This window comes from Tenrec ecaudatus, chromosome 9 (genome assembly GCF_050624435.1).
Source record: "Tenrec ecaudatus isolate mTenEca1 chromosome 9, mTenEca1.hap1, whole genome shotgun sequence".
NCBI lineage: Eukaryota > Metazoa > Chordata > Mammalia > Afrosoricida > Tenrecidae > Tenrec > Tenrec ecaudatus.
Genome location: NC_134538.1, coordinates 15,899,084 through 15,925,573, shown reverse-complemented (window position 1 = coordinate 15,925,573; position 26,490 = coordinate 15,899,084). Strand labels below are relative to the sequence as shown.

At 49.6% G+C, this 26,490-nt stretch overlaps 1 protein-coding gene across 1 annotated transcript in view; it reads left to right on the top strand.

Annotated features, from left to right (window-relative positions):
- LOC142456700 (protein FAM169B-like) overlaps positions 1-26,490 on the top strand; it is a 70,574-nt gene that overhangs the window by 20,403 nt on the left and 23,681 nt on the right. Inside the window, exons 2-4 of the mRNA XM_075557891.1 lie at positions 1,363-1,496; positions 5,326-5,425; positions 18,790-18,875. Of these exons, the coding sequence (XP_075414006.1) occupies positions 1,363-1,496; positions 5,326-5,425; positions 18,790-18,875 (320 nt within the window). The remainder of the gene's footprint in view (positions 1-1,362; positions 1,497-5,325; positions 5,426-18,789; positions 18,876-26,490) is intronic.

Here is a 26,490-nt window from a genome sequence, read left to right as displayed (position 1 = left end):
GGGTGGCAAGTCGAGAGGCTGTGTACTGAATATACTCAAAAACCTTCCCTTGTGTGTTGATGAGAGATGGAGAGGGGAGGGGGGCTCTGCTGTTCCCTACCCTCCCAGCGTTCAGGTGGTGAACAATCAGCTCTATAAGCCAAACCCCACCCTTCCTGCATTGCTGAGTCAATGCTGACTCAGAGTGACCCCTGTGGGTTTTCGAGACTAATGGTTTACCGGAGTAGAGAGCCCAGTCTTTCCTCCGAGGAGGAGCTACTGGTGGTTTTGAAATGCTGACCAAGGGGATTGTAGCCCAACTAGTAACTACTATGCCTTAGGGTGGGGGAAGTGGAGCAAAGTGTGTTACTTCCTAGTCTAGATCTCCCGGCCATGCCCTTGCCTTGTGAGTCTCAAGAAAGGTCTCCCAAGAGTGCTGGCTTTCTGGAAGGTCCCTAGAGGATGGTAAGGCTGAGAGCAGGGTTGGCTGAGGCCCCGAGGTGAAGACCACGGTTGATGTGTAGAATCCACTCAAAGATACTCCATGTGACAGAGTAGAACTGCCCCAGGGGGGGTTTTAGGTGGGTTGGAGCTGGGCTGCTAACCACAAGGTCCGAAGTTCAAAACCACCAGTCGAGCCGGGGGAGAAAGACTCGGCTTTCTACCCTCATAAAGTGAAGAAGCCCATAGGGCAGTCAGGCCCGGTTCTGTAGGGTGACTGTGAGTTGGTGTGGTTTGGAACGAGTGTGATTTGGTTTGGGGAGCAGACCGCCAGGCAGCCTTTCCATCTATGGGTGGTGGCTAGTTTACAACCACCAGCTGAGGAGCCGCAGTAGGACTGGGGAGACTTGGTTAACAGGCCTCAGCAGAAGGCAGTAAAGGCAAGTGAGGCAAGAGGTGTGAGCACCATCAGCTGCTCCCCAGTCCACCATGCCTTCCTAAGATGGTCGTGTTCATTGGTGGCTGTGAGAGGGGAGGGGCCAAGGCTTGTCAAGGAAGTGCTGAGGTCCTGAATCCATGGGGAGAGGTGATGCAGTTGGAGTTTAAGCTTCAAGACAGTTCTGAAGGGGTCTCTGAGGAAGGAGTAGCCTGTCAGGCAGGATTCCCTCTCAGAATGGCCTACAGGGACAGCCGGGCCAGGGGGGCTGGGGGGAGGGGTAGGGCACTGCTGCACTGGGAGGGAGCAGCCTTCTCTGAGTTCTGAGAGACAGACTGGGCTTTTTAGAATGGACATGTGTATGGGAGGCAAGTGTCCACTTTAATGCTAACATACATTTTTGGTGTTTAGTGTGTGTGCGTGTTTTAACAAAGCTTTATGAAATAATTATCTTTATCTAAAGAAAGACTAAAAGTGATATCACTTTGTGCCTTTTGTCCCGACAGTTCGCGCCTACCCAGTAGACACTCTGGAAGATGACCCCGACAGGCTGCGGGAAGCAGCCCTGGCTTACCACGCGACGCTCCTGGACAGGGCTGCTCCCTCACCAGACCTTTTCTCTCTCCCCACCGGGGAGCAGGTAGGTGCCATCTGCCTGGCTGGCGGAAAGCTCTGTAAAGTCTCATTTCCTTTCCAGACAGCTTAATGTTAGTGAAAAAGCATTTTAGATTTTAAACAAACCCGCAACTTGCTGGTGCGAGCACTAGAAAAGGAGTCTTAGTGGGGCTGCCAGGTAAGCATTGGATTGCTAACCGACAGATTGGTGATTCAAACCCACTAGCTACTCACAACTACGAGGCTGTCTGCTCCGGTAGAGATTTATGACCCCTCTGTGGGGTTGCTGAGAGCCAGGATTGATTTGATGGCAGGGATGGGTATATAAGAAGCCAAAGGAATCCTGTATGGGCATTTCTGGAGTCCTCAATATGAGACCGCCACCGGTCAGTCTACCTGTGCCCTGGCCGGCCAGATAGCCCGGGTAGGAATATGATGGCTACTCGATGGGTGGATTTGAGCACGTTTCTGAACCTCCCGAGGTCTGGGTGTTTAACCTGTAAAACCAGGACAGCAGCACTTAGCTCATGGGGTTCTGGGGTACACTCAATGAGACTCTGTGCAAATCATGCCCGGCCGGGCCTCGGTTCCCCATGTGTAAAATGGGGGAATTGGTCTTTGTACCCTAATTTGATTCTGTTCTAAAAGTTTGTGGTTTGGAATGAAGTTCTATCATTAGCAGTATTTAGCATTGATAAAAACATATGCCTCTGAGTCTGTGTGATCACAAGGTGTCGAAGGGGTAGGGTATCAGGCATCATCAGAACAAAAAATCGTATCATTGTGAATGAACAGGGAGTGCAGAGTGGAGACCCAAAGCCCACTTGTAGGACAATGGACATCCCCTTACAGAAGGGTCTCGGGGAGGAGACGAGCCAGTCAGGGTGTGATGTAGTAACGATGAAACATACAACTTTCCTCTAGTTCCTAAATGCTTCCTCCCCACCCACTATCATGATCCCAATTCTACCTTACAAATCCGACCTAGACCAGAGGATGTACACTGGTACAGATAGGAACTGGAAACACAGGGAATCCAGGGTGGATGATCCTTTCAGGACCAGTGGTGAGAGTGACGGTATAGGGAGGGTGGGTTGGAAAAGGGAAACCAATTACAAGGATCTACATGTGACCTCCTCCCTGGGGGATGGACAGTAGAATAGTGGGTGAAGGGAGACGCCGGGTAGTATAAGATAAGATAAAATAATAACATAAATTATCAAGGGTTCACGAGGGAGGGAGGAGCAGAGAAGGAGGGGGAAAATGAGCTGATGCCAGGGGCTTTAGTGAAGAGCAAATGTTTTGAGAATGATGAGGGCAATGAATGTACAAATGTGCTTTGCACAATTGATGTATGAGCCCCTAATAAAATGATTTTTAAAAATATATGCCTTCGGAGTGGGGATTGGAAGGTAAAGAGGGAAATGAAAACATTTATTTGTTAGGGAGGTAGGAGAGTGGATAATGTTATAAAATTATGTTCCTTTACCTTTTTAAAAGCTTTTTTGTGTTATGGACAAAAGTTTACAGAGCAGACAGACATTTCATTCAATGATTCAGATAAACTTAACACTCCCTCCTTTTTTTTTCAGTAAGTAAAAAGTATATGTGAATTTGAGGCTGTACCTAAATCAGTCCTCTATCTCTTAGACTTGAGGCCAATCTATTGAACAGGACAAGACTTTCTTGTTTTATTTATATAGGATTTCACTTGTACCAGAAATCGTTCTCTGGTGGGCAAGATTGGCTGAGGTGGTGAGTGGTTTTTACATTGGGACCAGCAGTTCTAAAACACTAGGTGCTCCATGGGAGAAAGATGCGGCTTTCTACTCCCGTGTAGAGACAGTTTGACCCTGTCCTAGAATCCAGTGCCCTGGGTGACTCATTGAAAGTGCAGGGCCCATGTGGTTCTGGTGCCCCCTAGTGGCGACAGAGCTCTTGTGATGGTTTGACTTCCTGAAGGCTGGTGGGTTGCGGGCTTGCAGGGGGCATGGAGAGTCCAGTAATCTAAGAAATGTGGAAAAATCGCAGGTTAGCCCCAGGGTAGTTTAAGATGGCGTATCACCTGTTTACTTTTATTTCACACCAATTTATAGATTACCTTATTTTAAAGCAGAAACGTAATCCTCCAGGGAATGAATCATTATCTTATTTGCAAAAGCATCATAAAATGACAGTTACCAAAACGAAGGTGTTTTGCTGTGATAGGGATTCTGAAATCACTTTATTCTCTTCCACCCCTTCTGGAAATGGAAAGCTTTATGAAACAATCCTTTGGACCCTGGCATTTTTAGTGGTTAATGTGATCTGAAGGTTTGGTATTGGACCTGCTCATTGCTTTTTCGCCGTATAACTTTCCTTTTTGAATCCAGAGGAAAAAAGTTTTCCAAACAAAAATAGAGATTAAGAGGTAGTTGCCATTTCAGGATTGATCACATGACATTATTTTGGCATTTCTAAAGTTATTTGCTTTGCATAATTAAATGTCTTTCCAGTCTTGAAATTGACATGCCACATTTTATTATTTTTTTAAAAAATTTTTCTTTTAAAAATATTATTATTTTTTTGTCAAACCGTTTTATTGAGGATCTTCCTCTTTTTTGCCAACCTTTTTTCTTTTAAATCATTTTATTGGGGCTCATGCAATTCTTATCACAATCCATACATACATCAATTGACGTGCCACATTTTAAACACCATTCTTACAGTGTCTAATTTGGGAACTGTAGCACAGGACCGAGAAAACAGCATCACCCAGGCCTAACCCCTGTAAACACATAGGTATACTTCCTTCCTTATTTCTGAGAATATTTTTTAAAACATCGATGAGGCCATCCTCTGCATACAGTGCTCTTTATAATAAACACTTTACCCCCTGTGTTGACACTATCCTTTGTACACCTTATCTCCATGACCTGGTGATGCCACCTTGCATCCATGCTGTGGAAGGCCAGTGTGAGGGCATCTCCTAACGGAGACCCTGTGCCAGTCTTGAACTCGGGCTGTGTGAGAGACAGTGCCCTGAAGCCGTGGAGGTCTGCTGTAAATGTTTACAAGCAGCCCGCTTAGCAGATGTAGCCCCTCCCATTTTCTTACATTTGCCTCCGTTTTCAAAACCGATCTTGTGATGTAATGCATTGATGTAATGTGTTATTGGGGGGCTGCATGGCCACAGAGAGGCCTTTGGATGTGGGTTCCCAAGAGAAGGATCAGGGGTGATTCCAGGGTTAGAGACCCTGAACCCGCTACTCTGGGTTCCCAAGGAGGCAACAGTTCGGAGAGAGGATGCCTGGGGCTGATGGAGCCAGGGCCAAGCAGACAGGGCACGCAGTGCGTATGGTTTCTCCAGATTGATCACAGGGACTGAGCCAGGGCAGCCTGAGCATAGTGGCCTCCTGGGGACAGGTAGGCCCAGCCAGGGTTGTTTCCAGGGAGTGGCCCTGAAGTCCCCAAGAGGACAGTAGAGGCCGGCGTGGAGGGTGCTCAGTCTGAGGGGGAGTGTGCACTGTGAGGCCAAGGAGTCAGAGGGAGAGGACCTCGGGGAGGGAGTGTACAGAAAGGTGAACGCCCAAGGGTGTTTGGTCTACAGAACAGGTGTTCCTCAGTATGTGGCTGGGGGGGCAGGTCCCTGAGGGAGCGGGGAGGTGTCCTATGTGTAACACGGGGATGGCCCTTTGTTGAAAACCCTCTCAGGATAGTTATACTGAGATTTCCATGGGGGGGGGGCGTGTTTTTGTCCTATAAAATCAAGTTCTGTGTTTGTTTAATGTGCTAATTAATTCTCAGTAATTTCCTGTGCCCTTATTAGGATGCAAGAACACAATGCTTAGTTTATGATTTTTGTTTTTTTTAAGGTTAAAGTTGATGCTTCATCTGTTTGTCTTTGCACTGTGCACCGTGATGAACCGCAGCATAAAATACTGGTTCTGTTTAAGCCCCAGGACACAAAGACAGGTTAGTACTTCTCAAAAGAGGGATCCTAATTCCATGATATACAATGTGTGAAAGCCAATACTGAGGAACACGGTAGCTGTAGACTGATGCTAACAAACTCTGGCGGTGTAGTGGGTTACGTGTTGGACTGCCAACCCGAAGACCAGCTGTTCAACAACCCCCAGCCACCCTCAAGACAAAGGTGAGGCTTCCTGCTTCCAAATATATTCAGAGCCTTGGAAACCCCGTGAAGCAGTTCAACTCGATGCCCCACGGTGGGTCAGACTCAACTTGATGGCAGTGGGTTTGGGTTTAACTTCATTCTTAGACTGCACTTAGAACACTAAGTCAGCACTGATCCGCCCCCCAGCTTTTAGGGATCCAATAGTGCATTATTATTTCTGCGTATTGACACACATATTGATTTTCCTTTTAAAGACACTAGAAACACTCTCACCCACGGTGCCCGGGGTACTGTGAGGGCAGCACTTGATGCTCTTATTCACAGGTGCCCTGTGGAAACTCAGACTGGAGTGTCGCATCAACCCTAGGAAGCGGGGACCAGGCTTATCCACAATTTACAGATGGGGCATGAGGTCCAGACAGCTCAAGGAACTTGCGTCATCGCCACACAGCTGAGGGATGGTAGGGATTCTGAGAGGAAGGGGTTTTGATTCTGAAACTGAAGATTTTGCCCCCTGTTGTGCATGATTATGCGCATTATTCTTCTGACCTGTAATCCGCTTCACTCCTGGGAGCCAGTGGCCAAGAAGAGGTTAGGCCCATGCTCAGGTGCATGCTAGGCAATGTATCTGCAGTGGAAGATACTAGTTAAACCCATCCCTAACTTCACAGGACTCACAATTTAAAATTCTGCCCTATTAGAAATTCTCCATTATTACAGTTCTCTGTGTGTTCTAGATTTCCTACAATGACTGTGTGTTGATTTCCTATAAAAAAAATCACTAACGAATCACCTTTCCTTAAACTATGTGGTACGTGGTGACATGTTAGGCTTTATAGGCTGTTAAGACCGTTTGCAAATGGGATGCTCCTTTAGCTCCCCTCCTCCCAGAAGACACCTACCCAGCTGCTGTCAAGGGCAAGGGCATTGGGGAGAGTGCTCTCCTGTAAGGCTGTGAGAGTAGCTTTCTTGTTGCTCAGTAGGAAACACGACCTCACTTAGCGAGCTAGCTAGGGAGCTTGCAGCATGTTCGCAAAGCCTACTCTTTGCTCCAAGGTTGGGGTTGGTTGAGCTGCCTCCCATCTCTCCCCCCTTGAGCCTGGAATGCCACCAACCAAGGGGCTGGCGGGTACGAGGCCTTTGACTTTTTCCGAGTTGTGGCCATATTAATGAAGTAGCAAGGGGTGCCTGAAAGGTGGATGGATAAGCCCACCAGCCGCTGTGCAGGAGAACGATGTAACGGTCTGCTTCCACACAGGTTACAGCCTTGGAAACTCTATGGCGTAGTTCTCCTCTGCCTTCTGGGGCGGTGGGTTATCAGAGAGGTGCTTCGGTGAGGTCGTGGTTATGAGTTCGGACGCTACCTGCAAGCTCAGCAGTTTGAAACCATCAGCTCCTCCTTGGGAGAAAGATGGGGCTTTCTACTCCTATCAAGAGTTAGGGTCTCAGAAACTCACAGGGGCAGTTCTACCCTGTCCTGTAGGAGACTTCTCTTTCCTCTGGGCGTTTGTGTGGGCTCTAGGTTTCAGAGCTGGGGACTTCTCTTCTGGACGTTTGTGTGGGCTCTAGGTTTCAGAGCTGGAAACTTCCCGGTAACTTCTGGCTGAACTCTGGATGTTGGAGTCCTGATAGAATCTGCTGGAGTATTTCAGGGAGGAGCCCATACCACGGAACAAGACACTAGCTTGTTTTTGAACTTTACCAATTGTTAGAAAGTTGCTCTTTATTTTGGTCCAAAAGTGTCACTGGACAGATAGCAGGCAATTGTCCAGAAGCACTGACTGATCAAGCCTGGGCTGTGGTAGGAATGGCTTTACACTCCTGGGTAAGAAGACACAGTGCTTGGCCGTCAGAGAACAGAGGTGACTTGGGGCTGCCCTAACGGACACATAATGGCCCAACTCAACTACCACTCTGTGTCCTTTGGTGCTGCTCAGGCCCCGTCGATTGCAAACTGGAGCTTATCCATGGAACGTAACTGGGTTGATGAGAGTACTTGCAACCATTTGAGCGACACTTGAGGAAACTAGAGCTCTTCTGCTCTAGGGAAGGGATTTAGGGTTTGTGGCCAAGAAGGTGGTTTGTTTTTTTTGATCATTAGGTTCAGTGTTTTACAAGAAGATTTATCGTGAGATAGCTGGATTTCAGAAGGAAATCCCAAGTATTGATTGAGTTTTTATTGTTTGAATTTCAGAAGTCAATCACTAGGCGTTGTCTATGTCTGGAAAATCTACTGAAACTCCCTGAGCGGAGAAGAGCATGCAAACCTTACTGAGCAGTGGCGGTCTCTATGGTGCCTTGGCCGGGAATCCAACACAGGCCTCTCACATGGAAGGCGAGGTTGTTACCACCAATCCACCAATGCTCGCTCATACCACCAAGGTTTCAAGAAGCTTAGGGGGGGAAAATTCCATGAGTTTTTCATTCTGTTTCCCCACGAACTTTCTGAAGCTTGCTTGTATGTCTTTAGGAGCTCTGGGCACAGTGGACTGGTGGACAGAGTTGCTGAGTCAGCATCGACTCTGTGACAGTGAGATTTCAAGCGGTTGCTTTTCTGTTTTGTATGTCTTTCAGTGCTAACCACCCGTTAATGTTCCCCTTTTTCAACAGAGACTCGGCTTCCCAGCTGAGGGCCTTTAACTAGGATGTAATGTTCTGTCTTTGTACGATTGCAAAATGACAGCCACGGTGGCTTCATTTACGACAGGGCTGGCCAGACTGCGGGTGGCCATCAGATTCCAGGGTCAGGAAAGCTGTATCAGGGAGATGACCTTGGCATCTGGGCAAGCCTGGCCTTTCCAGGGACACCTCCGACTGCTGAGCATCCTAAGGACCTCTAACTCCGTGCCCATGATTCTGTACATTGTTTCCTGCTCTAGGCAGTTGGCCATTGCCATCCATAGGACAGCTCCTCCCAGGTCTGGGGATGGCCGCTAGAGCTCCTGAGTGTTTTTTCTAGAACCCACATTTCTCAGTCTCCGCTGTACCTTCTGTGATACCTGCAACGGACATTCTTCCGCTTTGGGTGGGCCATTCAGCCGCCACCGGGTTTGCTTCTGTGGAACCAAGACAGAGGCCACTCAGTATCTCCAGGGGCCATGTAGCTAATCCTCAACATGCCTGGTCCAGGCTTTTTCCACACGCTTGTTAGTGAGATAGGGCTTTGGCTTTTTTAGATTTGTCTAGTGGATGTGTTGAACCTGAAGATCCACTCTTTCTTCCTCATGCCTGCCCTTCTCCCCTCCTCTCTCTCTGCTTCATTGAGCTAGAAGTCATGTAACACATGATCTACCCTTTAAAGCGTTCAATTCCATATTTTTCAGTAGATTCATAGTAGCACATGTATTAGAACATCATTCCATTTTAGGGCTGAGTCACGTTCCTTTACCTGGAAATACATTTCAGTTGTCCGTTGTTGATGGGTATTTTGGCTGTTCTTACTTCTTTGTGATGATGACTAATGCTACAAACATGGGCAGACTCATTTGATGTGGACCTGAGTTCAGTCCTCTCGAGTAGAGAGCTAGGAGAGGCATCGCTAGGTCGCCGAGTCTATGTCTCACTGTTGTACTCTGTCCCAAAGCAACGGTACCATTTCCATTCCCACCAGCGGTGTTATGGACTCTCTCTGGTGTCAACTTGGCTCCCGGAGTGCAGCCCACAATGCTGGATCTTTTACGGGGAGCAGTAGGTGGTGAGAGCTCATGCCCGAGGGACACTGTGGCAGGGAACAGGTTTACCGGTGGAGGAGGGGTCTGGATTGGGGTCACCAGCCCAGCTGAGGACCTGGTGTCTCTGCAGTGGGGCCCCACCACTTTCCACTGTTCACTGGCCACTAGTCTCAGGCCATTTGCTGTGATTGGCTTTCGTGGGCAGACTCATGGGTGCTGGAAGTTCTTGTTGCTCTCTCACAGGGGAGATGGGACCCAGGGTGGGGAGTCCTGGGGCCGAGAAGCGCTGCAGAGAGCCGAGGCTGCCCTTGTTGCCACGTGCGGACTTCACTGACTGGGACATCCATCCCCTAAGCCTGCCCTGAGGACATTTTGTGACCAAGCAAAACACTTACCCTCCAAATTGCTGTTAATTTATTTACAGACATTGGTGGGTGCATGTCATGCGCATCCTGTGGAAAACAAGCCGGGGATCGAAAAATGATGATGTTTTTTTCCTGGAAAAGCACGCCCACTGTGGGCCTGACGTGATGGCGAGAGCCAAGGCAAACATTCAGATGAAACCGAGGCCAAGCCTTCTCAGGGGCTGCCCTGGGCTCGGTGGGGGTTGCCGTGTGGGGGCCCTGGCCAGCCCCCCTCTCGTCTGGATTTGGGGCAGGTGGATGGGAAGGGGAGTGGGTGGAGGGTGAGGGGTGCCTCTGAAAGACCTAAGGTGTTTCCTCATAATGAGGGAGGCCCTTTCTGGGGGGTCACCTCACCTCACCCCTGTGCAGACGTCCTGGGGCTGAAGGTGGAGGGGTGAGCTATGACACCCGACTTGTAGAAGGGACTCCCCACGGGCATTCTCTGAGCTCCCAAGGGTCATGACTGTCTGGTTGGATGGTGAGCCCCACCTCTCCTTAGCAGGGGAGCCTGCAAGGCTGTCTGTCTAGTAAGAACACCCCCATCACTTTGTCACCCTGTGAGACAAAGAATGTTCAAGATTTCCGTGTTGCCAGGAGGCTGCGAACTAAGCCACCGTGGTTTCAAATATCAGTAGGGTCACCCAGTGTGTGGGGGGGGGTGGCGGGCCAGCTTTCAGCAGACCTTTGTGATAAAGACAGACTAGGAAGAAAGTCCTGGTCATCGCTACCCAAAGATTATTCCACGAAATCCCTAAGGTTCACAGATAGTTGTCCGGGCTCCTGTCTTGCCTACTTTGGCTCTGTCCAGGGGAGCAGGGTGCTGCGTCGGGCAAAATGGAGGGCCTGTAGAAGCAAGGGAACTCTCAAGCTGCTGCTGCCCAGTGCCCTCCGACACCCCGGGGAGCTTGAGGGTAGTGCAGGGCTGGGTAGCGCTGCCCATCACGTTATGGTTTGGAGCAAAGGCAGCTCACAGCAGGGTTAAGGGAGCTGAGTGTGGTTGGCATGCAGGGGATCCTGGCCGAGCCGGTAGAGCAGTTGTACTGTGTGGAGCTCTTGGGGATTTTTCAGCTTTGAGGTGAAGACTGCACAGACACGCCAAGTCCAAGTAGAGGCTCCAGGGCCACCCGTTTCCTCCCCCAGGAGCACTGACTAGCAGGCACTCGGTTGGCATTGACCATGCCTCCCATGAGCCCACTGACTTCCTGCTCTCTCCGGTTAGGACTGGCCTTCTTTCCGGCTAACGCCAAGGTAAGTATCAGGCCCAGGCAGCTTAGGCCATCCCACGCTTGGCAGTGGGGGAGCCACATAAATCGGTTTGACAGTTCGGGGGAAAATGGCCCTGGCCGGGACCTCAGCCTCCATTTAAATATGTGCTTTTCTGGGCAGCTGAGGGTCATGGGCGGCTTGGATGCTTGCGCAGGCCTCCTGATTTTCCACACGCCCAGCCCCGGGGAGCTGTGTGCTGTAGGCACGGGTTTGTTTTCCTTGGGCCACTAGAGGTACAGGTGGACGAGCTCTTGCAAGGGACAAGAATGTGTCTGGGACGTGTGCCGGCCATGAAGCGTTTGAGATTTCCTTTCTTCCGTGTCAATTTGTGGCACTCGTGACGAGTTGGATTGAACACGGGAAGCAGCATCCCACCACGAAAGACCATTGATGCTTACCGAGGGACATGGCGGTGTCCGGAGAATAAGGCACTCCAAGTGGAACAGCTCCAGTGTCAAGGAGGGAGCCATTATGCTGGGGGGAAATGTCACTGAAGGTCTCACCCCTGCTGTGTGGATCCTGTGTCTCTCTGCTTCCCCCGAACCCCGAGAAATGGGCAGAGCCTGCCGTGGGCCAACTGATACGGAAGGTTCTCTTCCTAAGTCTCCCTGGGGGGCTCAAAGGGTGGTGCTCAGCTAGGAACAAAGTTTGGAGGTTTGAGTCCACGCAGAGATGCCTCAAAGGAAGGGCTGGTGGTCTGCGTTAGCGAGCTCCCCCTTGCTCCCCACATGGAGCACGAGTTCCTGAGACAGTGCCTGGGCGGTGCAGACAGGGAACACGTTCAGCTGCTTCCCAAAAGGTTGGAGGTTTTTGTCTACCCATGATGCCTCCGAAGAAGGGCCTGGTGATCTCTTTCCAAAAGATGGACAGGAAAGGCGATGGAGCGCTTCTGCTCTGATGGAGCTGCGGTTGCGTGAACCGGGTCCACTGGAGGACCTGTTGTTTGGGTTTCTCAGATGGACTCATTTCTTTGTGGACTCTGTTCCCGATACCTTACAGCCCAGCTGTGTCTAGGAGCATCCAGACCGCTGGAAACCCACACCCTCTTCCTGGAGTGAAAACCTTGAACACAAAATCTCTTAGGACAAAACAAAAGCAAACAACAGCCTGAGAAACACGGTGACTGATGCAAAGATCATGCAAACCAGATGTTTCGCTCTCTGAGGCAAGAGGCGTCTGAGCTCACCGGGCTCCTGGGGAAGCATTTCTTTGTCAGGAAGACATCTTCAGGGGCCTGGGAGCCCCGGGAAAACAGTGTGACAGTCTCCATGTCAGCTGGGGTGTTTTCTTCTCCCTGAAAAAGATGGACCAGCACAGTCAGTGTTGCCTGCAAGCCGTGCTAGCCCTTGGACCATGTTCGTGTGCTGGCCCATGCCAGAACTTTCCAGCATTCATTCCCTGCATGTATTCTATGTTTGGGAAGATGGCCTGTCACTTGGTTTCACTGGCTGTGTGTTTTTGTTTTTTTACTTTTTTGTGGAGCTGCATATTTGTTTGGTGTGTAATGGACAGTCTCGGGCCTGCACTCCAGGGAGGGGCCGTCGGGCGGGGAGCAAGGCTGTTCTGATGGAAGAACGGACCGTGGGCCAGCACATGGCCTCCAGGGTTCGTCAGAACCCAGCAGGCTGCTGTCTGGTCCTTCCTTCATCCCCCGGGTGGCACCGGGCAGGGGCCTGCTCTCCCCCTGTAGGCTGTGTGTCGCCTTGCTGTCTCCAACTGGCATTTCAAAACCAGAGCCCACCCCTCCTCTTCCCTGCTTGCTTCTGTAAAGGCAGCTCCATCCATCCACACAGGCCCAGGAGCTGGCTGTGGTCCACACCTCCCTTTTCCTTCTGCCTCCTTCCTCCTGTTCCACTTGAGTCAGCCCCGCTCCCAGCAACCCGGTGTCAGTCACACGGTCTCCTTGGGGGTCTCCATGGCTGATTTTCCCGAGGGCGATCACCAGGGCTTCCTTCTGAGGCAGCTCCAGGTGAAACTGAGCCCCCACCTTTCAGTCAGCATTCAAATGCGTGAACCCTTTGCGTCGCCTAGGGATGGGACATCCACTTGGCCATTTTTGCCGCCTCTGCTCCGCCCTCTCCATCTGAGTGCTTCAGAATGTCAACTTGCTCTTCTTGCGTCTCAGCTGGCCTGCCACAGCCTCTCATTGTCCCCCCTCTGGTCTCCCCCACCCCGACCCATTCTCTACCGGGAGTCAGGGCCGTCTTCCTTTTATTTTTATAGTTTTATAATAGACTTTTTTACTCAAAGCAGTTTTAGGTTAGAGAGCAATTTTACTCAAGGCACAGATCACCCTATGGCACAGGGAGCGACTGACTATGGCCTTTCTAGATGGCTGTGGGCACTGCGTGTTAGGTCAGCTAACCGCAAGGCAGGCGGTTCAAACCTCCAGCCATTCCATGTGAGAAAGATGAAGCTCTCTGCTCCCATAAAGATGGACAATTGGAAGTCGGCTATAGAGTTGCTGCCAGGCAGTAGGGGCTTGTCTGTTTAGCTATCATCTTTGTAACGTCCGCCAACTGCTGGGTGGTGTGGTGGCTGTGGTTGGGTGCGTTGAGTCCGGCCCTGTGAATAACAGTGTGAAACACCGCCTGGGCCTGGGTCGCCCGCGCAATTGTTCTCATGGTAGAGCCCAGTGCTGCAGCCACGGTGGCAGTCCATATTGTCATGGGTCTTCCTCTTTTTCACGGTCCTTCTCTCGGGACTGGCCTCTCCTGGCAACACGTCCAGGGTCATGGAACATGCTGACCGCACTTCTTTGAAGGCAGATTCGCTGTTCTTTTGGCAGCCCACGGTATTTTCAGTGAGTGACTGGGTAGGACTATGCAAACACGAGGTGCTTGTGGCCCAGCATAGCGACTGCTTGCTAATACCATGAATATAGCACAGGACATGCTTGTTTGGGTGGGACCATGCAATATGGAACCCGAACGAAGGTGGAGCAGGGGAGGGGGGTGCACTGGGCAGTTTTGTTATGCTCCCTGGGGTGGGAGAGAGGGATATCGTTACCACCTGGAAAGAAGTGCCAAGAGTGGAGTGTGTCATTTGGAATTGAGGTACTCACTCACCCTCCTTGACCCACCTCCACACAGGAGGCAGAGCTGTGACACCAGACACAGTGAGACACAGTAAAACGGGGGGAGAGACGCAGTGGCAACAGAACCCACAGGCCAGCAGGAGACAGAGCAGTGGGCTTGCTGGCCCACGGAGAGAAGAAGATGAATGCTTTCTGGAATGAGGCACTCAAAATGGACCGCCTCTGAGCACTTACTGGCAAGGTTTTAAAGGCTTTTAAAAAATCATTTTATTGGGGGCTTGTACAACTCTTATCACAATCCATCCATCCATCCATCCATCCATCCATCCATCCATCCATCCATCCATCCATCCATTGTGTCAAGCACATTTGTACATTTGTTGTTACAGGCTTTCCCCCCCACCTTATTTAAGCAGGGTGCGGGCAGGCGGAGGGAATCGGGGCCAGAGAGGGCTGTGTCTCTGGGCATGGCTGAGGAGAGGCTGTCTTGATCAAAGAACTGTATCCTGAGTGTTCCTGAACCTCAGTTGTAGCCACTTACTTCTCTAGTAAACCCCATTGCTGTTTGTATGGTCTGGGAGCTCCTTGTGACCACTCCAGTGAGTTACTGGACTCAGCAGAGAACTCGAGAATATTGGGGGAGGGACAGTTGGTTAATGGTGTCGGAGGGTGGGGGCTTATCTGACCTCCACCGGCAGGAGTCAGCCTTGAGTTGATGCTGATTCCCCGCTGTGCGGTTAGAAATGGTCAGATGCCGCATCCCTGTACACATGTGCCGCCTCGGCCCACATAGTTTCTCCCGAGTATTAACTTCTGTCTGCGTTTGCTGCAACTGATGAAGGGACGTGGATGCATCGTTGTGACTCAAAGCCCGTGGACGTTTCCATCAGGGTTCACGTTTGTGCTTGACCGTGGGATGCGTTTTTATCTGTGGTTAAATACATACAACACAACCTTGTGCGACCACCACTGTCCCGGTGAACAGCTCTGTGGGACAAGGACGGTGGCCATGTTATGCCAACACGACTGGATCTTTCTGTTTAAATAACTTTATTTTTAAATTTCAAAAATGCAAAGTACTCCCACCCAGAGATAACCAGCTACCCTATGGCTGAAACCCAGCATTGATCCCGACGTGCTTTGACCCTTTGATCCTGAGATGCATCAGGAAACCCAGATGTCCTTGTCCACCCCCAGGGCTGCCTCTGCCCCACTGGCCACCAGCCTCTGGCCCAGTCCCAATAGCAGAAGTCTGCCCCTAGCCCCACAGAGGGTCCCTGACCACGGCTCACCAGTGTCGGAGCGGGGCCCCTACCTGACCGACTGTGCCTTCTGCCCCAGGGTCCTGGTGCCAAGACCATGTTGGCCCAGTGAATGGCAGCCCCCCTTCCCTCACAGCGTGGAGCCAACGTGCTGAGCTGTTAGGTCTTCCCTGGCCGGCCGCTCCATTCTTGCCACCGTTCTCCGTTCTTTGGCTGGTCCCTCCTCCCTGCTTGTCTCACCTCCTCCCCGCCCCGTTGGCCCCGTTCCTGTTGTGAATAATGCTGCCGTCAACATGGGTGAGCATGTATCCGGAGGGCTTCGTCGCTGGTTTCTTGAGGTTGTAGACGGAGAAGAGGGATTTCTGGGTCACAGACTATTTCTGTTCCCAGGTGTTTGAGGCTGGGCTGGGCCTTTGGGAAGAGATAGGGGGATGCTGTGGCCAGATGCATGCTTCCCAATAAGAAGTTGAGTGGTCATGGGAAATGGGGTGGGTAGGAACAGAGGTCCACATTAAGGAGCAGTCCTGATGGACACAATCAGCCTGTGAGGGAAGGACAGACCTTTCTTTGTAAAACGGAGCTGACTAACCTTGGACAAGGAGCACACACCATTCACCATAGCCAGAAGAGGAAGCAATCTAAATGTATCTCAATGGAGAAATGGGTACACTGTGGCTCCCGCACACAGTGGAATACGAGACAATGCTCCAAAATGACAGTGCACCTTGGAAACAGTCTCGTAACATCAATGCCCCTGGAGGACATCATTTATTCATGGCCATCGAGGATGCTGACTCACAGCGACCCCCTGTGGGTTTCTGGGCCTCTTTATGGGCGCCCTCCCACTATCACCAGATACTCTGAAAGGGACCGCAGTAGAAGGCCTGGGTAGGGAAGAAGAAAAGGCTTGAGTAAAACTGAAAATTATAACAGAGACCAGGCTTCCTAGGTGGACAGCTGAGACGAGGGGCTTAAGTCACCCTTCATATTTTGAACTTGCTCATCCCTTTGCAGCCATGTGAGAGACAGATCTCTGAGGAGAACAGTAGAGTTAGTGAGGCTACGACACCTTGGAATCATCAACCATTCCAGGTCCAAAGGACCACCTTTACCTAAGAACAAAGTTTGGAAAGGCGAGGAAAGCACAATAAGAGGGTTTCTGTGTGTGTGTGCGTGTGTGTGCGCGCGCGCGTGTTTAAGTAGCTCATTGTCGTCTTGATAAAAGCCAGTAAGTTAAGTGCTTTGCATATTTCTTCGAAATCCTGGAGCAATACTTGAAGCAGGTGGAAGAAGTTTCTAGAAACTACGGGGAAACTCCCAAGGCCTTAGGAAAAGCCGTTAGACCAAACCATGCTGAGAAAGAGTGGAGACTGGCTCAGAGAGATTTCGAGCAAGTGAGAGGGTGGAGTGTCCTTCACTGCACAGACAGGAAGTCCAGGTGAGGAGGGGTGGGGGAAGGTCACCTGCCTAGGAAGTAGAGGAGCCAGGATTTGAACCCTGCACCTTAGATTCAGGCTTGTATCTAGGACACTGTACTTCATGTTCCTTCACTGACTGCAGTGTGATGAGTGTGGGAAGGGACTGATGTCTTGTGGAGGTAATGTTTGCAGTTCTTGCCCTGCTGTCTGGTATGTCCCGGAGACAGCCCTGCACTGGTAGGACTCTGGCCTCTTCATGGGCCACTCTGTCTGGAGTGATCTGGTCTTGTTTCTGCTGGCCACTGGAGGTTTCTGGGGACACTTTCCCAATACCCCTCAGCTACTCTTATGTTTGACCACAGCTCCTTGTACATCCTGCCTTTCGCTGCAGCAGATGGTTTAGCTCTCTCCTTCTGCAGGCTGCAGGAGCCCAGGGGACAGGGTGGGGGAGTGTGCGTCAGCCTCTGTGAGTCCAGGGCAGGGCTATGCAGGTCATTGGGAGACTTGGCCAAGGGGAGCTGAATTAGCTGATGAGGCTGAGCCTTGATTGAATCCAGGCCTCTGAAAGTTAGTCCTCGAAAACCTCACTGTCTCTGTGTTTGGGGAAACGATATGTCACAGAACCAGCTCCATTCATGCCATCTCCTTGGGATCCACATCACCTGCCACTCGGGAAATGGAATTGGTTTGGAGAGGCGGTCTCTTCCCCATGTTACTGCCCCTGGCCAGCCCTCTGCCCATGCCCGGCCTCCTCTCAGGCCCTGGCTGGTGGAGGTCCAGTGGGCAGGGACTCACTTCTTTTTTTAAAGCACGGACATTGTCCTTTCCACTTTCCAGCCCTGGGGGCAGAGTCACTGACAGTAAGGTGTCAGAAGTGAAGCCCGAGGCTCCCAGCCCCTGCTGGTCCCCCAGGACCCATCATCGTCCTTGATGAGCTGGGTGCAGACACTCTGCAACGATGGTGCAGTCATTTCTCTCACGGGGCCACACACTTAACTGCTCAGAAGCTGCTGCTGTGTTGTTCCAAGGCATGGGCTTGAGGACCGTGCAGTGTAGACTGGTTACATTGGATTTCCTTCTCATTGACACAGGCACTTAGCAGCTCAAGATTCATTTTGAAAGACAAAACAAAAACAGTTCAATCTATTTTGTGACAACTTGTGTGACTAATTAATTCTCTTTAGGGGGCAGTGAAGCTGTAAGGCGCCTCATAAACACCGAATCATAACGTGTTTCCCATTTCAAGGAGAGCACCTCATTAGTGAACTGAACCTCTCTTAGCGACTCACTTGGTTAAGCAGGAAGCCATCCTCTGGACATGCCATTTTGAGGAAAATGAGGAAGTTGAATGAGCGAAGCCGGATGTCACGCTTTTAATTGGCGCTCCTCATCCAGTGAACCCTCACAGTTTGGGAACTATAGTCAGAGGCGATGTCATTAGCCACCGATCCTGTTCTGACACCGTGCAGCTGACGCTGCTGGTCTTTGGCAGATGGGCTGACTCTGTAGGGTTAATGGCACTGTGGCCTGGACTGCACAAAGCTCTGAACCAAAGCTCCTAGACAGCGGAGAATAAAGAAGAGATGGCAAATTACCCCGAGTGGCCTGCAGAATTTGTGTGCCAGCTTCAACCCTTCTATGAAATCCCCAGGAGACTTGCTTCCCCTCCACGCTCACATTTCCCTCCAAATCTTCAGGTAAAACGGGTTGACCTGGAAGGCGCTCTTTTTCTTCTGTGGCTTCTGGAATCCTTGGAATCGCAGTACTTGAGAAACACGCAGGGATACAGATGCATGCACATATGTAGGTGTAGATGTATATCGTGTGGGATTCCAGAAGACAGCCCCAGTGACACTGGTTTCCAAAATATAATTCTGTCTGTGTTGGTGTGTGTGACCCTTTTGCCCAAGAAAATCGGCACATGCTTGGCTTTCTGGTCAACAGCAAGCCTCTATCCAGACAAGTGGAGGGCTTGCTCAGGGGACAGTGGTTCCTCTTGCTTCTAGGTAGTGCTCCTGGAAACAACATCAGTTGTGAAATAACCGTCGCCTGCTTCCCCACAAGTGCTCTGTGCTGTACAGACTGCCCTCTAGTGACTTGCTGTGTGCACCTCATCCTTGTTTCTCTCTTCATTTGCCCTCAGTTGCGGCTGTGTACTTAGAGGGGGCCTGGTGGTCTCCTGAAGACGTGCTGAGGACTGCTGATCCTGCAAGAGAAGGTCTGAGGAAGGTGAGCAATGAGATAAACACGTGAAGACATCGACTTTCTTTTACACCATGTTTAGGTGCACACCCCACGGTACTAGTTGTGGTCACCATGCTGGGTACCTGTCACCACAATTTTGTTTCCATCTCCACTATTTAAAATGCTTCTCCTCATTCCAAACAGAAACCCAGTGGCCTTTAAGCAGTAAACTCCTACGCCCAGCCGTTGGGACCAAAGATACCCTTTTATCTCTATTCCTATTCTAGATATTTCTATAAGGGTGGGGGTGGTGGCCAGATAATGTTCATCTGTCTTTATCTGACTTAGTCACTCAGCATATGTGTTTGAGGCTCCTGAACGTGGTGGCTTGTGCCAGGAGTTCGTTTCTTCACGACAGAGTAATATTCCATCGTCTGTATGAACCATTGCTTTGTGTATCCTTTGGTATGTTGTGTCCACCTTTTGGCTCCTGTGAATCTCGCTGCAGTGAACAATGGGGCTCAAGCATCCATTGGGGTTGCTGCCTTCCAGTCTCTGGGGCATCTACCCAGGAGTGGAGCTGTCCGGTCATATCCCACTTCTGTCTGTAACGTGTTGAGGAGCTGCCAGAATGGCTTTCCCAAACGGCCGCTCCATTGTACACCCCCAGCAGCACTGTGGTGTGGTTCCCGTCCCTCCCCAGCATAGGCAGCCGTTGCTCTTGTCTGTCTGTTTTGACTCAAGTCATCTCGGTGGGTACAGAGTGGTGCTGCATGGTGACTTCGATCTGTATTTTTCTGCTGGCTAATGATGTTGAGGATCATTTTTGTGTGCTTCTTGGCCTTTGTATATCTTCTTTGCATAAATGTTTATTCAAACCCTTTACCTTCTTACTCAAAAGGATTACTTGTGTTTTATTGCTGCGCTGCAGAGTTATGTATGTAGTCTGGGTTCCCGCTGCCATTGAGTCCGTGTCAGTTCACGGAGCCCTCTTGTGTGGTAGAGTAGAACTGGGCTCTGTAGGGTTTCAGTGGCTGAGTTTGTGGAAGAAAATGGCCAGACCTTTCTTCTGAGGCACCCCAGTATGAGCTTGAACCTCCAGTGTTTTGCCTGGAAGCTGAGCAGGTTAGCTGTTGGCACCAACCAGGGCCCCCATCATATTCCGGAGGAAAGTCTCTGATCAGATCTTAGTGACTCCCTCCCACTCGCTTCTTTTGGCTGTCTTGTACAGGTCTGGATTTTAGGGTCTCAAGAGGAATTCGTTGGCAAAGGGTTTTCTTCCGGCAAACGAATGGTGTCTTGTGAGTCTCTCAGTGAACATGGTGCCCCCTGATGTACTCGTTTGGGTGGTCTTGTCATTCTGAAGAATCGGCTTCATGCTCTTTAGAAGGAGGATGGTAACTCCATTCGTGTGTCAGGACTGCTGAGTTTGGATGTGGACACACAGTCCACCTCTTTGGGAAATGTGGTCCATGTTGTTCAACAGGAAGAAATGTAGATATATTTCCTCCTGGGGAACCGTGTTTGAAAGGCCCAGCGCTATGTGAGATCCTTATTTCCCCTTGCATTTGTGGAACTTTGCGTCTGGATGTTTTCCCTCCTTTCAATTACATTTTGTTTCTTAGCCAGTTCTTCACAAATTACCACTAAAGCTTTCTGAATGTTCTTTTTGTGTACGTAATTAGTGATCCTGGTCCCTGGATCATGGTTTTGTGTCTTCGGAGACCTTTCTAAGTCAAAAGCACATGTAGAACGTTCCCCCCATCATGACACTGGGTGAAGTAAGTACACTGTTTTCTCCTGCCAGGCTTTGATTGGTGTTTCCCTGCTGCCAGATGAAATCTGCTCTTCTCGTCTGGCTTGTTTTCCCTTGAACTTTTTGGGTTCAGGAGTTGAAAGCCATCACCTCCCACACAGCATAGATCATGCCGGTGCCTGACGAGTTGTTCTTCACCTCCGACCTCGGTTTGGCGGCTGCTGTGGGACACGGGGTGGGCGACTGCCTGCTGCTCAGCTGTCACGGAAGGTTTGGCTCCGGATGAAGTTGAAATAGTTTACATTCTGGGCGCATGAATACGTTTGTTGGCATGGGGTACTTTGTGCCATTTGCTTGGCAGCTGCAGCTGCGTGGTTTTTATTAGCAGAGCCTCTGGAAGTGCTCAGTGCTTCTAGCGGACACTTAGGTCAGCTTCTTCTGTGTCCGGAGGTGGAACTGAGGCTCCAGGTTTACGTGTTGCTGAGGAGCTCCGAGTCCATCCAGACCAAGAACTTACCACTTCAACTAATAATGACGATGTTGCTAAATCATTGTTGTTATTCTTGCTGAAGGTCTGGCGTTGTACATCCTTTCAAGCATTGATACTTGTGTTGAACAAGTCATTTGTCCAGCCTCAGGACTCGTGGTGAAGATGCCAGAGGGGACAGGCTGGGCGCACACGCCCTGGACACAGTGGCCCTTGTCAGCTGTCGTTTCTGCCCCGTCTCCAACACAGCTCTTGCCCAGCTGTCTCCAGGCCTCTTTAGAATGAGGCAGGAGATGAAGAAATGTCATCACTTGCCCTCTTTGAGCTTAATCTTCTTCATCTGTAAATAATAGCTCCCGCCCTGCAGACCTCCCCCGTGGATGGTGGGAGTCAGAGAGTGACAATGGGCAGATGTCAGCGCCCCAGCTCAGGGTAGGCTGGACCTTGTGACCTTCCTGTACCAGCAGAGGAATTCAACCACACTATAAGTGGCTGATGGGAGTCGCCTCGTATGGCTAGTGGTAGTGGCTCCTTGTGGCTGACTGGACAACTGGCCTTCTGCAGATTCTGAAACCCTGTCCAGGCCCAAAAAGCTGGGTGGGATCTTTGTTTTCATTAGGTACTGTCCAGGCAGTTCCAACTCGCAGAGACCCTCTGTACGGTAAACAAGGCACTGCCCAGTCTGGTGCCACCTCACGATTGTGATGTTTGAGCCCATTGTGCCGGTCACTGTGTCCCTCCATCTTGTCAAAGGTCTTCCTCTTTCCTGCTGCCCTCTGCTTTACCAAGCACCACGTGCTTTTCCAGGGCCTGGGAATGAGGAGTCCTCTTGGCGGAATAATGGTTATGAGCCGGCAATTGGCAATGGCCAGCAGCTCTGTGCGAGAAAGACAGGGTTTTCTGCTTCTGTAACCGAGTCCCGTCTCGGAAGCCCACAGGGGGTCACAGTGAGTCAGCATTGACTCGATGGCAGGGAGTTTGGTTCGGTGTGGAGTCTCTTCGGATGACACGTCCAAAGTACACGAGATGAGGTCTCCCTATCTTTCTTTCTAAGGGCTATTCTGGCTGTACTTCTTCCAAGTCAGACCGGGCTGCTCTCTTGGCAGACTGGCGTTAGGGCTGACACATTTGCAATGATTTTATGTGCACGCTGCTACTGTTAGCTGCCACCAAGTTGGCTCCGCCTGACTCGCCCCATGCATACTGGGACCAAACTACTATGACTCACAGGATGTTCAGTGGTTGATTTTTCAGAAATCGTTCACCAGGATTTTCTTCTCAGTCCGTTTTAACTTGGAAACGTCACTGAAATGTGTTTAGCATCATAGCAACATGCACGCTTCCCTCCGCTGATGGACAGTTGGGTGGTGGCTACACATGAAGTGAATCTGAATATCCTGCACAGAAAGGGAGAATTCTACCATGAAACCCACACTCCTCCGGAGTGCAGTTCAATTAGTTATGCCTGCCGTGGACAAAGCAGCGAAAGGCTTTCTGTACGCCACGTAACGAAACAATCATTGCTATCAAAGCATAGAAATCACCACTGTACAAGGAAGTATAAAAATGGGAAGCTGTTGTTTCTTGGCACATCATCCATTTATACACCTCTGAAGGCTGTGTTTCCATCTCACCGACCCAAAGAAGTTTCCCAAAGAATTCTGGGCTCTTCCATTTACACCATGTGAAACCCGCACTGTGGCATCCTCCAAGGATTAACATTAGAAAAGTTCTTTGAGTTTTGGAGAACAGAAAGACTTGAAGGGAGCTGGGGGAAGTTTTCCTGTGAACTTCCGGAAGGACGTCCTTGCTACCCTCAAAGAATGAGCAAGCGCGTTTTCATGATAGAAAAATGAAACCACTTGGAGCCACGTTCTTGCCTTCTTTTTCACCAATGCAGTTTTAAAATTTCTGGAAACGTCTTCCTAATAAGCCCATATGATTGTGCTTGGCCCTTTCAGAAAATCCAACTAGGCCAGCGGTTCTCAACCTGTGGGTCGCGATCCCTTTGGGGGTCGAACGATCCTTTCACAGGGGTTGCCGCATTCATAAAAGTAGCAAAATTACAGTTTATGAAGTAGCAACGAAAATAATGTTATGGTTGGGGGAATCATCACAACCTGAGGAACTGTATTAAAGGGTCGTGGCATCAGCAAGGTTGAGAACCACTGATAGACTAAGCTTTTTATTACTGAGCTGACTTCTCTGCCTTGAATTTAATAGGACCAGTCCTGTAGATCTCCGCAAAAAAAAAAAAAAAATCTACTTTTCATTAGACTTTTAGTTTTTTTGAAGGCATCCTAGCAAGATGAGACAGGTATAGGACTGAGTGAATTGGTCTGCAGTCATCCACAGACCACACACACCTGTTGAACGACATCTGGTCTTGGATAAACCTGTGCAGGGGTGGGCTGGAGCCCTGGGAGCAATACTTTTATTTACCCTCAGATTTGACATCCATGGCTATTCAAAGAGAGGGTCTGAAAACAATGTAGGTGAAAATATATACAAGGAGATCGACCCCACCACAAGAATCTCTGTGTCCTCCCTCAGGGACATGGGCTATTCTTAAGCCGGGCCACTCTTCTTTTCCCACCAACCTTTCACACCAATTGAGACAGTTAGTTTATTGTGCCAACCTGGCCTATAAACCCATGTGGGGTTAATCGAAGGGCAGAGAGATAAATGGCTCGATGAGCCTTGCCGTTTTAGTTCTCGGGTCTCTTGCTTTCTGATGGTCGCACCAGGGTGTAGCTGCCTCAGCAGTTCCCTGCTTCAGCTGGCAAGGCTCACTTCCAGCAAGACATTGCCAAGGAGAGCCCACATGGACCTACCCCAATGCAGCCCTGGGTGCTGGAGCAGCCATGTGGAGACCCCTGCCAGCGCTGAGATGCTTACACGTTCACTAATTCGACTTTCCTCCTGCAGTCGGCATCATAGTGTGTGTTTTGTGAGATGGAGGAGGACTCTGTGGACTGGTGTTGGACATATGGGCTAATGGGTTAATGTTGGACTTGAGGGTTTGGGCAGCACTGGGTTGGGATGTTTTCTTGATGCGCGCTTAACCTTTATATAAAACTCTCTCTTATACACGAGTTTCTGTGGATTTGTTTCTCTAAAGTACGCAGACTAACACACCATTGTGGCCTCTAGGAATGAGGGGTCATGGCCAAGCACACTCTGGGGTCCCATGGGCCACAGAATGCAGTCTGCAGAGCACAAGAAAGCCAACCACATTAATAAAGCAACACTTTATCCCTAAGAGGACCAGGGCAGTGTCCTGTGGCCAGTCCATCCCACACAGATGCTGCAGTTTCAGGGCAGCTATCCTCAAGTGTGGTAGTGACCTCATCTGGTGTCAATTTGGGACTTGAGAGGATTAAGAGTGAAAGGGTAGAGTCTATTCTGTCAATTGGGTCATAGCCAAGGAGACCTCTGTGTGGGCCTGGCCTTCCCCGAAGGATTCTGGGAATTCTGGTATTTCCTCCTTGGAGTCAGGAGCGATTTCTCTGTCTGCTCATTTCCTGCAAGACATCCCTGAGGAGAAACCACATGGACCTACTCGGATTCAGCCCTGGGAACTGCCAGCACTGAGATGCTTACAACGCCACTGGATCCAAAGACTTTCTACCCAGTGACCTGGGATCATCTTGCATCGTGCATCATTGCCTGTGTTTTGTGAGTCTGAAGAGGAATTTATAGATTGGTATTGGACATATGGGCTAATATCAGACTTAAGGGCTTGGGATGCTTTCTGAATGTAAAACTTTCTCTTATACACATGTGAGTTTCTGTGGACTTGTTTCTCTAGTCTACCCAGGCTAACACATCCAGAAATAAAAATGTCTTATTGTTAAAATAGGAGGCCTTTGGGTGCCTGATTGCTTCAATGAACAACGGCCTCCTTGCCATTTTTTTGGTCATATCATGCATGATCCAATATATCCATTCGCATACAATTCTATTATTCTGTCTCACTGAGTAGGGTTATACAGTCATTAATGTTATCAGCTCTCTACTGATACGTCCCTCTACTTCTTTTCACATACCCCCAGGGAACTATTACTTATGTTACTGTTTCTGAAGGATTATCTATCTTGGCTTTCATGTTCTGAATGATCTTAAGTATACGAATGAATATAAATAAATCTAACATGATTAATGAGGTGGAAGAATAATAGTAAGGGAAAGAAATATTAAAAAATTAGAGTATAGTTATGTGGTTAATCGGTGCTATACTTCACCCTGGAATTTTTATCCCTTCCACGTGGCCCTTCTGAGAGGGACTGTCCAATTATCTTATAGGTAGGTTTGGGTCTCACTACATCCATGCCCCTTCACATAGAATTATTGCTTGTTTCTGAACTTCTGATCCCTCTTCCCGTCAACACCTCATCATCACACAGGCTGGTGTGCTTCTTCCATGTGGGCTTTGTTGCTTCCCTGCTAGATGGCCACTTGTTTAACTACAAGCCTTTAAGACCCCAGACACTATATCCTTTAATAGTTGGACACCATCAGCTTTCTGCGTGAAGGGTCTTGTGGATCCAAAGGCAGTGGAACCATCTCAGCTCTGGAGTGATGCCCCTCAGCTCTCTGATGTGGCTCCTCATGGCTTGTCAACAGGAAAGGCGAAGCAGACAGATAGAGAGATAGAGGAAGAGAGGAAGTCCCAGAATCCTCATGAGAAGGCCACACCCACAAGGAGGAATCTTCAGGCTGTTACTTGATTGACAAGCTAGACTTCATCCTTTTACTGTTTATCAAGTTGACATGAAATTATGTAACTTCCATATACACGTACACTTAATATATATGGAGAGACATCGTTATCATTTAATGCTAGAGAACATTATCAACCATCATCATGGGCCATCGGGTACTTTAACAGCCAATGGTGGAGAATTTAAAACACTGTTGGGAAAGGGGAATTGTACAAGTATAGGCTGGCTATGACCACAATGCGTGAACTGTTGACTGTACAGAATAAACTCCGATGTGACTGGACACTACACAAGTAAGTAATGGGGGTTGGTGATAGAGAAAACTATCGATAAGATCCATTCACAGCAGCAGACTCTTGCATATCAGGTTAATACATGTTGTATTAAAGCGCAAGAAGCGCATTAAAATAGTAAGTGTATGACAGTCCTGAGCCACCATTCACTGGGTTCCCTCAAGGCAAGAGATCTGAACTGAAGTTCAGTGATCACCAATTCTATAACCTGGGGATCTCATAAACCTTAAACTCTAAACTCCAACGCTCTCTAGAAGTCTTCTTTGAAGCAAAATGATCATCAGAATCTTAATCGTAAACTCTCTGTTTTGAACACTGTGTTCTTTTCCTGTTATCTATGTGAGATCAACTTGACAACAGCAAATGTGAGCGATTACATGGGAAGCTTAGCGGGCTGTGA